The 9,982-nt window shown below is 45.0% G+C and overlaps 2 protein-coding genes across 3 annotated transcripts in view; both read left to right on the top strand.

The window, feature by feature from the left end:
• Positions 1 to 4,788, top strand: part of LOC111846890 (kelch-like family member 7) — a 7,861-nt gene extending 3,073 nt beyond the window's left edge. Inside the window, exons 4-11 of the mRNA XM_023817594.2 lie at positions 1 to 49; positions 549 to 724; positions 1,493 to 1,667; positions 1,910 to 2,052; positions 2,475 to 2,715; positions 2,935 to 3,136; positions 3,308 to 3,405; positions 3,810 to 4,788. The exon at positions 1 to 49 is cut by the window's left edge and continues 76 nt beyond it. Coding sequence (XP_023673362.1) covers positions 1 to 49; positions 549 to 724; positions 1,493 to 1,667; positions 1,910 to 2,052; positions 2,475 to 2,715; positions 2,935 to 3,136; positions 3,308 to 3,405; positions 3,810 to 4,132 — 1,407 coding nt within the window. The 3' untranslated portion in view covers positions 4,133 to 4,788. The remainder of the gene's footprint in view (positions 50 to 548; positions 725 to 1,492; positions 1,668 to 1,909; positions 2,053 to 2,474; positions 2,716 to 2,934; positions 3,137 to 3,307; positions 3,406 to 3,809) is intronic.
• A 569-nt stretch (positions 4,789 to 5,357) lies between these two features.
• nup42 (nucleoporin 42) lies at positions 5,358 to 9,085 on the top strand. 2 transcript variants are annotated; one of them, XM_023817614.2, is made up of 7 exons: positions 5,358 to 5,625; positions 6,150 to 6,387; positions 6,651 to 6,739; positions 6,921 to 6,997; positions 7,432 to 7,518; positions 8,283 to 8,361; positions 8,501 to 9,085. In XM_023817614.2, the coding sequence occupies exons 1-7, from the start codon at positions 5,493 to 5,495 to the stop codon at positions 8,998 to 9,000; spliced, it is 1,203 nt and encodes a 400-aa protein (XP_023673382.1). In that variant the 5' UTR covers positions 5,358 to 5,492; the 3' UTR covers positions 9,001 to 9,085. The 2 variants fall into 2 exon arrangements, with proteins under 2 accessions (XP_023673382.1, XP_023673381.1); XM_023817613.2 differs by having other exon boundaries at positions 5,359 to 5,625; positions 8,498 to 9,085.
• Positions 9,086 to 9,982: the final 897 nt, after the last annotated feature.

The following is a 9,982-nucleotide window of genomic DNA, read 5'->3' as shown; positions in this document are numbered from 1 at the left end:
ATGTGCGTGGAGTTCCTCAAGGAGCAGGTGGATGCGTCTAACTGTTTGGGTAAAGCCTCTCGCACCCTGGTCTCGTTTGCAATTGATACAGCGTGAAAGTTGTGTATTTTTTATAGAGTTGAAAAGGTTTACGCAGAGGTGGATAGTTCAGGTCCAGGAAGTAAAAATCCAGGTCAAGAATTTGTTTCAGCCAACCAGTTGAGTTACTCTGTGACTGTGACTCTTTATACTGAACTGGTTGGTTGAAACAAAATCTTGACCTGGATTTTTACTTCCTGAACCTGAACTATCCATGTCTGGGTTTAGGTATATAGATTCTTGTGTTCAACCCCCCTTGCTTTGCACTGTAAAAAATACTGTAAACCCCTCCTCTATTGCTGTTTGTATGGTGCACTGTGATGCTGAGGGGGACATTATTTCGTGCCTCTGTATACTTGTATGTGGGTGGTATGACAATAAAGTGCAGTTGACTTGACTAAAGATGCTCTGCGTTTATCTGTAGCCGGAGGTTTGCTATGTAGGTCACAGAGCGGCGGTTATTCCTGCAGGCATCAGCGTTCTCGCCGAGTGCCTGGACTGCCCCGATCTGAAAGTCGCAGCCGACGACTTCATCCACCAGCACTTCACAGAGGTCTACAAGATGGACGAGTTCCTGCAGCTGGACGTGAAGAGGGTCACTCACCTCCTGCATCAGGACACGCTGACCGTCCGTGCCGAGGACCAGGTGAGAGCCGTTCATGCGTTTGTTGGCTGACTGACCCCTTTGTATGGCTGCGTACTTCAGTGGAGCAAGTTGAGTGTGGAACCTCTCTTATAACAGAAGGTTCTTTCCAAGAATGTCTGTGATAGACCCCCTGAATTACAGGTAAATGTCCTTAACCACTGTGCTACCAGCTACTCCACTTAATTTACCAAGAGCAGTATTTCCCAATCCGGTCTTCGGGCACGCACACAGACAGTCCACGTTTTTGCTACAGGGAGCTGGGATGGAGCAAAAACATGGACTGTCTATGGGTCCCCAAGGACCGGGTTGTGGAAACATTGACTTAGACCAGGGTTTCTTCAGTTATGAACACTGAGTCCAAATACAGGCCTTGTTTTCAGTTCTCCCAGGTAGTGAGTTTTACAATTACTGATTTCTGATTGGCCGTAGAGTCTTCACACCTGGCTCACAGGTAAAGGAAGGCTGGAGAATCAGCAGGGCTCGGACCTTGAGGACCATGATTTGAATGTCCCTGACCTAGAGTGTGAAGGTGGAAACACCTTCCATACAACTAATCAGTATGATGAGGGGGAATGAGGTTTTAAAAGCTGTGGTGGGTGAGATTTTCGTACAATGTCAGTCACTGGCTCAACCAAAGGAGAGACGATGAAATAACCAAAAGCGAATGAGCTGACCCAGTCTATGATTGACAGTGATAATGAGCCCACCCACATTTTTGTTTGTTTACATACTAAATGTGCTTTAATGTCGCAATGTGGGCTTGTGCAGATATACGACGCGGCGGTGAGGTGGCTGAAATACGACGAGCCAAACAGGCAGCAGCATATCGTGGACATCCTGTCCAAAGTACGCTTCCCTCTCGTGTCGAAGAACTTCCTCAGCAAGACGGTACAGGCTGAGCCCCTGATCCAGGACAATCCAGAGTGCCTAAAGATGGTCATCGGTAAGTGTTGCAGGATGCTGGGAGATTCCTTATTATATTACTCCCTGTTATTCTGATAGATACATTTAGGCTTTGTGTGAGAACATCATCTATGCTTTGTCATCGTAGCTTAATGATTTTTGGATTGGCCTATTAAAAGGTTCATTAAAATATCATTGACAGAATGGTAGTAGGGCATTTAAGCTTGAGAGTAATCCTAATGGCTGTGTTAATCTGTGCTACCGGACTTTTTTGGAGATCAGGTGGGATGCGCTACCATCTCCTGTCTCCAGAAGATCGAGAAGAGCTTGGGGAGAGCAGCCGGCCTCGCCGCAAGAAGCACGACTATCGCATCGCCCTGTTTGGCGGCTCGCAGCCACAGTCTTGTCGCTACTTCAACCCCAAAGTAAGGAGTGCTGCTTTCCCCAAGCAGATCTGGTCAAGTCCTGAACCAGCAGCGGATCCATAAGAGCTTGGGGTCTGCTAGGTTCTCCTCTCCCTCACATCTAGGTTACTTAGGGAGTTTTCCTAAGATGAGATCTAGGTTCACCCAGAGTTCCAGATATAGATGATCTTTGGCAACAGTAAAGTAACCCGAAGATCCTCAGGCTCTGTGAACCTACACAGAAGAAAGCTGTCTAAACTTGCTCCGAACCTAAAGACATACTCAGTCTGGCATTCTGAATATGCCAAATGAATCCAATATTCAATTGATGACATAATATTTATTTTGTAAAGATCAGCTCTGTTTTTTGCTCAGTGGGTCTGTTGATGGACAGAGTTGGAGTGAGATGCTTGATGCTGATGGACATCTGCATGGGGTTGCAGGAGTACAGTTGGACAGACATCCGGTGCCCCTTCGAGAAGCGGAGAGATGCCGCCTCTGTCTTCTGGGACAACGTGGTCTACATCCTGGGCGGCTCTCAGCTGTTCCCCATTAAGAGGATGGACTGCTACAACGTGGTGAAGGACAGCTGGTACTCCAAGCTGGGCCCCCCCAACCCCCGGGACAGCCTGGCTGCCTGCGCATCCACAGGGAAGATCTATACCTCCGGGGGATCGGAAGTGGGTACGAATCCTGCGCACTCAGGACGAGCCAGACCCTAAAGCACTTTTCCTATTCCAGAGTGTGTAGTTTTTTTTTTTTTGCACCATCAGATGAGGAGCACGCTTTAACACCCTTGAGGTGTGATATACCACAGGATGTGTATTTTCTGACACTCTGGAGTGTAGACTTCACAGCCTTTCTGGTCACATGACTCTCTTCCCCGCACTCGCCCCTCCCCAGGGAACTCCGCCCTAAGCCTCTTTGAGTGCTACGACACACGTACTGAGAGCTGGCAGAATAAGCCAAGCATGCTGATGCCACGTTGCAGCCACGGCATGGTGGAGGCCAATGGGTTGATCTACGTGTGCGGGGGGAGCCTGGGCAACAACGTGTCTGGGAGGGTGCTCAACAACTGCGAGGTGTACGACCCCAGCACGGAGGAGTGAGTCAGCCCTGGCCTTTCGGCATGACGTCGACCTCTCAGTCTTTCGTAGCCACACTGACGTCGTCTGCTCCAACCACGTGGATCTTACTGTGTGACGGCTGTGTTGTTTAAGCTTTAAACTTGGGCAGCTCCATGTTAAGTCCAAACTTTGGTTTGCTGCCTTTTCAGGTGGAGGGATCTCTGTGCCATGAGGGAACCGAGGAAGAACCATGGCCTGGTGTTTGTCAACGACAGAATTTACGCAGTGGGAGGACAGAACGGCATGGGTACGGGACCGATGCTCCTGCTGAGTCTCACTCAATCGAAATGCGTAACCTAAAACAGGGAGCTCTCGATTGCAGTAGATTTCACACCTGAACAAGCTGTCTGTCTCCTGAAGCTTTAAAGGCACTGTGGCCTCCCCCACCGTCGTGGGTCTGATCCCAGCCTGAGCTCTGTGTTTGAGTGTGGGGTTCGAATATGTGTGGGTCTCCTCCCACAGTACCAAGACATGCAAGAATAATCTCTGGTTAATGCAGGCAAGATTGGTTGGTTATTAATGACCAATAAACTGGTCATGAGTAAGAGGGCGTGTCCATCGAGTATTTCCTGGTTGGTTATTAACGACCAATAAACTGGTCATGAGTGAGAGCGTGTCCATTATGTGGCTGTTTTCCCCGTAATGTTGCAGGGGGCCTGGACTCCGTGGAGTACTATGACATCAGCAGTAACGAGTGGCGGCCGGCCTCACCAATGCCGTGGAAGGGCGTGACGGTGAAGTGTGCCGCCGTCGGATCGGTCATCTACGTGCTGGCCGGCTTCCAGGGAGTGGGACGCCTAGCGCACATCCTGGAATATTACACCGAGACGGACAAGTGGGTGGCTTGCAGTAAGGTGCGGGCCTTCCCAGTTACCAGCTGCCTCATCTGTGTGGTGGACATCTGTGGGGCCAACGAGGAGGACACTGGCACCCAGACCCCAGCAGGAGACGTGCCCTCAACTTCCACGGTGTAGCTGGAGGCCTCCCCCCCCCCCCCCCACTTCAGTGTGGTGGAAGGAGTCAGTGTCAGCTTAACTGCCGATTTTGCTATTAGATCCCCTCCCCAACAAAGACATGCCAAAAATGCAAAAACATTTTTGCGTTTTTTTCAATCACAGGTTCCATTATGCACAAATCATTTGCTGTGCTGTTTTGTATGTAGGTGTTTATTTAATAGTTAAATTGGGATTCAGGAAAGTATTCGTACAAGGGGCCCTGTTTAGAGGACCGAGATGAATCCGGTTTCTGTATTTAGGTTATAACAGCTTTGCCCCCAGAATGTCACGGAAGAATATTTTTGGGTTTTGGACACAGGTTGCAAATATTTTTTTTCTGAGTCTCCTCTGAAAGGGCGATTTTCAAAATTTTATTTGACCTGTTTAGTGATTTAGAATTTTTGTACAATGCATTAATATATACAGTATATGCCCTCATTGTGAGAGTCGCAACTGCATCATGTTTCCATTTTACCAACATTGTGCCAAATGCACTTAAAAGAGCTTTGTTAATATTCTTGTTCATTACTTTCTTCGTGAGAATAATTATAAAAAGCCTAAAAATGGACTTAGCAGGTTTTATGCTGAACAGTTTGCTCAGATTTTTGTAAATAAATTTATGTTTGAGACGAAAACTTTGCGTCTTGGTTTTGTCACAGGTTTTTATATCTTATAAGCCTTAGAATCTAAGGTAATTGTTACCAATACCACGTTGTATGTAGGCTATGCATGTATGTTTATATTTCATATTGATTGTTCGATTGTTCAATAAAAATATCATTGAAAATTAGCCACTGCTGGTGGGAAGGGATGAAATTGATTGCTTCAGGTACACTTTTGGTCTCCCTAAAACAATTATGTTCGTTCAAACCAGACAGTTTTTCCTAGCATCAGCATTAGGCAGTGTATAGTTTGCCCTTGTAATAAGTTGCCTATTAGTGAGTATCGAACGTAAATCGTTATGTTTCGCCAGGAGTCCCACATGCATGTTCCCGCCCCGTAAGTAGCAATGCAGTGATTTATGTTTGGTATGGCATTTTAGCCAACAATTTCTGATTTATCAGTTTGTAATCGGTTGCGTCTTCATGGTTAATCGTGAGCTCTTGTCACGGATTTATTAGCGATGGTGCTCGAAGTGTAGTCCCGGCTTTCGTTTACTTCAAGCGTTTTAGATGTTCGCTTTCTATCGGGTTTGCGGTGCATTTTGGCCAGTCACGGCCACCATAAACATCAGATGCTATAATGATGACGTAGTAACATGGCGGCTCGCACCGGGCCTGCCTTAATTTTTTGAAAAGCTGGAAAGTCGAGATTTGTCGTTCTTACATCTTATCACAAAATGACAGTTTGTAATTTTTTTTTACAAGGCCGGTGTCGGTATGGAGAGAGATGCTGGAATGAACACCCACAAAGCGGCGGCGGTGGTTACAACAACAACCGTGGTCAGCAGTCCAGCAGTTACCGAGGCGGAGGTGCACATTTCACCAATCTTCGTTGTTATTACTTGAAAATTGTCAAAATAGTTATATCTACGCTGATAAATCACGTAGATCCTAACATGTCCCTTAACTGGATTATTACCGTAAATATCCGCTAAGACTTGTTTGTTGTTATTACTGCTGTTATGATTCTACAGTTACTGATATAATTACTGTGATTACCGGCGTAAATGTGCATAAATTTGTTTTTCGGTGATTTTCGGATAACGGGAATAATTTTCGTACAATAATGGCGTGTTCCTATATTAAGAGGTGGGGAAGCAGTCAAGCCTTTATATTGTTAATTTATACTGTTACGTGTATGCTGTTGGGAAATAGCAGTTTGTTGCGGCCTTGTTACTATCTGTAATGACAGTGACGGTGGATTTCATGTTTTATTTACCAACCACGTTAATCCAGGTCAGCGTGTACTTGTAGAAATATGACCCAGCGCAAAACGAGGCTTCACATTAGCAATACGATGAAAATGCAGTTAACTGTCATTGTTTTTCTCTTAGGCTATGGAAACAAAGTGTGGGTGAACCCTTCACAAAGGTCTGGACGAGACTATGTTGCACCTCCCTCCTTTGCCAGGGGGGGTAATGACTGGGGGAGAGGAGGTGGTGGCGGCGGTGGTGGAGGAGAGCGGGACATAAAGGCCTCCGGTTTTAGCTTCACTGCTCATAACCGCTTCACTGCCCTGGACACCCAACAGACCTTTGATCACAGTGGTCAAGATGAGAACGATAAACTCTTGTAAGTTCATTTCTGTTACCTACGACACATTTTTCCTCCCTCCCATAAAATATCAGCGGATAGCAACTTTATTGAATAATAAGAAATTATTAGGTTATAAGATTAAATTGAATTTCCATGATCTCTATCCAATGAGGCCTACATGCAATTTAAGTTCTCTTAAACCCAGTGCTTTCATTCTATTATATATGTGCAGTATTTAATTATGCAGAGGCCTTTTCAGGATTACTATAATTGAAGTTCTGTATGTTTTGTGTTCAAAGGGAGACTATCAAGAAGGATATGGAAAGCTGGGAAAGCTCTGGGCAGTGGCCACTTTCCTGTTATTCAGCTCAAAAAGCTTCCATCTCTGGTATCTGCTAAAAGCATGATCAGTCTAATCACTGGCAAAATGTCATTTGTGTCTGTTTATTTGTTATTTATAAAATTGGTTTGTTGTGCATGTTTTTCATAAGTACAAGGACAAAAGTAGTAGTCATAGCGTAGGACGATTGACAGAGTGATTTGAATGTTATTTTTTCCCCCCCCTCCAGGTTTTTCGGAGTTGTCTCCAGATGAGTTAAGGCTGGAATATTACAAATGCAGAGAATCAGGAAGCCTGCAGACCTATGTAAGAGCCACTGTTTCACCTATAAATTTAAAACGCTTGGGTTTGCTCCATGCTGCATGACATCACAGCGTCTTTCCAGAACCACACATGGAGGTCTACAAAACTTATCCTCACTGAGGTCACATGAAACCAGACATGCGGTTTCATGGTGTTTAAGATGTATGCTGACTACTTAACGAATGGTCCATGGATAATTCTGCAGGTGGATATGCAGTAAATACTAAACACAGTTGAAAAGTACTTCTGTGTGTTGTCTACATGCCTGAGTAATAATGGTGTTCTCACTATGTACCATTTTTGTCTGTCATAATAATGTTCGGCACATTTATTGACACACTCATGCCAGTTTTATTCCGCTCGCATGCAGTGACCTATAGGAAGCTCTACGGTCTGACCGTTTGTCAGAATGAGTGTGTCATGCGGGTGCATTTCAGGCCGCCTCCGTGCAACAGCTGTTCAGCCAGTGGAGTAACAGAGTGCAGGAACTAAAGATCTTGAATTCAGACTCACGTGCCCAGCTGGTAAGTCCTATGTATGGATCGGCATTCAGTACTAGAACAATTGGATGAGTAGATGTACAGTACTGTACAAAAGTCTTAAGCAGTCAAAGGAATTGTTTAAAATGATCTATCTGGGTAGTAAATATACATCTTTGCCCAGAACAAAAAACACAGTTTAATATCAGAATAATTGCATATTAAGAAAAACACAAAAAAACTAACAAAAAAATCTTCTGTTCTTTAAAAAATTGTTGTTCTCTCGTTGGCTGGCTAGATGAACACCGTTTCAGTTCCCAAACCTCTCTTCAGGGGCACCCCAGCCATTCTCTGTGTTTGTTAAATTTGATCACAAGTTCACTTAATTGATTTAAATAGCTTAAAAAGTCAGTGAGGTACTGATTAGCCTTATGAGGTGTGCTAGTGGTTGAGTAAAGAAAAAAAAAAGTGTATTGGACAGTTGCTGTAAATACTGGGGTGACTAGGAGAGGTTTTGAAATGGCGAAGCTGACATGTTTCGGCAGACATGACATCAAAGTTTTAAACAACATGAAGATTATTTAAATATTTATTATGACTGCTTAAGACTTTTGCACAGTACTGTACATTATGGTCTGAAATCCAGTTTTTAACATTGGTCAGATGAAGCTTCTGGGAAATACTCTGCTCTGCCATGACCCTGAATAGCACAGGTATAGAGGATGGATGGTGTGGAAGTGGGTTTGAAGCAGCTAAAAGGAAAGTGTTTATAAGATCATGGGTTCTTATGTACTCACATTTTTAAATAGATATCAGAATTAAACAACCCAGATCCTCAGCCATCATCAGTGAGTTTTGCTTCTACAGCACCAACCTTCACAAAAGCAGGTAAGGCTTGCATCTCTCTGTTTTGTTTGGAATGATTTAATGCAGAGGTTGAACAGGATTCTGGGCGTGTCATCTCTGTATGCGTGTACTGACAGGAATGAGCAGATGCTGATACGTTTCTGCATTATTTTCCCAGCAGGCTTTGGAGCTGTCAGTTCAGACATCAACAGCTTCAGTTTCAAAGCTTCCAGCAGCGGCTTCGGGTCTGCAGACACGCAGAGAAGCCCATCAGGCTTCGGGGCCACAAGTCTGGCACCGACCGGGTTCGGGTTTTCGGACAGCGGCCCGTCCACCGCCCCCTCTGCTTCCTCCTTCTCCTTCGCCGCTCCCGTTCTGACTGACAAGGAGAAGCCCACCGGTATTGGCGGAGCTGTTAATGTCTCTGAGTTCTCCTTCTCGCTGCCCTCGGTCGGGAACGTGTTTGTCTCCAAGGGGGACAGCTCCTTCGCACAGCCCAGTGGCACGATCGGTGCGAAGGGGCCAGCGCCGACAGTAGGTGGCGCTGTGAGCATGACGGGGAAACTCTACACGCCGCAGAGTGAGCTTACGGCGGAGGAGCTGAAGGAGTTTGCAGGGAAAAGGTTCACATTGGGGGAGATCCCTCTCAGACCCCCACCTGCAGACATGCTGGTTGTGTGATGCATGGACTCCATAAAGAAGGCTTTGTTTTGTGTATCTATTTTGTATTGTAATACATTTTAAGAATAAATTACCTAAACATTAAGTGTTGATGTTTCTCTGAAATCATGCACATCATACACACCAGTAAGGATTAAGAAATAAGGTAATTAAAAGTGATCAGCAAGTAGGAAGTAGTTACGTTTAACACAAATTAAGTAAAACAATTGAAACTCAAAACAGATGGTTAAGGATGGCATTCTTGTTTCATCTCTAAGACTAAGCTAGTTAATGTTGTGTGGTAAAGTTAGGTCTTACCAGCCATTCTTAGCCTTCTACTTGGGATCATTAGAGAACATCCTCACCATGGGAATCTCTGCCCTGGACCACAAAGCTCTGCAGAGGGTGGAATGTTCAGCTTATTGTAAGATATTTACCTCTGAAGATACAGGAGCAGAGCTGCCAAAATCTGCAGGGACACGTCCCACTCATGCAGTGACATTTTCACCAGGCTGAGGTCAGGTAAGCGCTTCCTGTGTCCCAGTGAGAGCTGAGAGGCTCAACTTCTACCCTCAAGCCATCAGACTGCTTAATTCCTGGCTGACACCTGAATTCACATCCCCTCCTGCAGCTTGTACTTTATACGAGCTGTCCTGCATATCTCAGGACCATTTATTGTACAGTATAACTTTTGTTTTTTATTTTTGCTTTCAGTATAGCCATTTTCCATATAACTTTCATTTTTTATGTCCATTCATTAGCATGTCGTTACTTTCTGCTGTCTTTATATGGTGGAGTTGGCCACCTTGCCTTTCAACTGCAGGTTATAGTCTGACTATATCTTGAATGTGACATATAAAACCCTTGAACCCTTGATGCGTTCTAGCCATTACATGCCTTTTTTGGACTCTTCATAACATAAGTGAATTCGGGTGTTGGAAAAGCCGTAATTTTGGCGCACGTAGTTGTGTGTTTCTCACATCATGAATCAGAGGAATACCGG

This window comes from Paramormyrops kingsleyae, chromosome 23 (assembly GCF_048594095.1).
Source record: "Paramormyrops kingsleyae isolate MSU_618 chromosome 23, PKINGS_0.4, whole genome shotgun sequence".
Taxonomy (NCBI): Eukaryota; Metazoa; Chordata; class Actinopteri; order Osteoglossiformes; family Mormyridae; genus Paramormyrops; species Paramormyrops kingsleyae.
The sequence above is the reverse complement of the archived record's forward strand: the minus strand, read 5'-3'. Positions and strand labels throughout refer to the sequence as shown.

Coding starts and splice junctions, on each gene's coding strand:
- nup42 (XM_023817613.2), top strand. CDS start 5,493: ATGACAGTTTGTAATTTTTTTTTACAAGGCCGGTGTCGGTATGGAGAG. Junction 6,388..6,650: donor GATGAGAACGATAAACTCTT/GTAAGTTCATTT, acceptor TTGTGTTCAAAG/GGAGACTATCAAGAAGGATA. Junction 8,362..8,497: donor ACCAACCTTCACAAAAGCAG/GTAAGGCTTGCA, acceptor TTATTTTCCCAG/CAGGCTTTGGAGCTGTCAGT.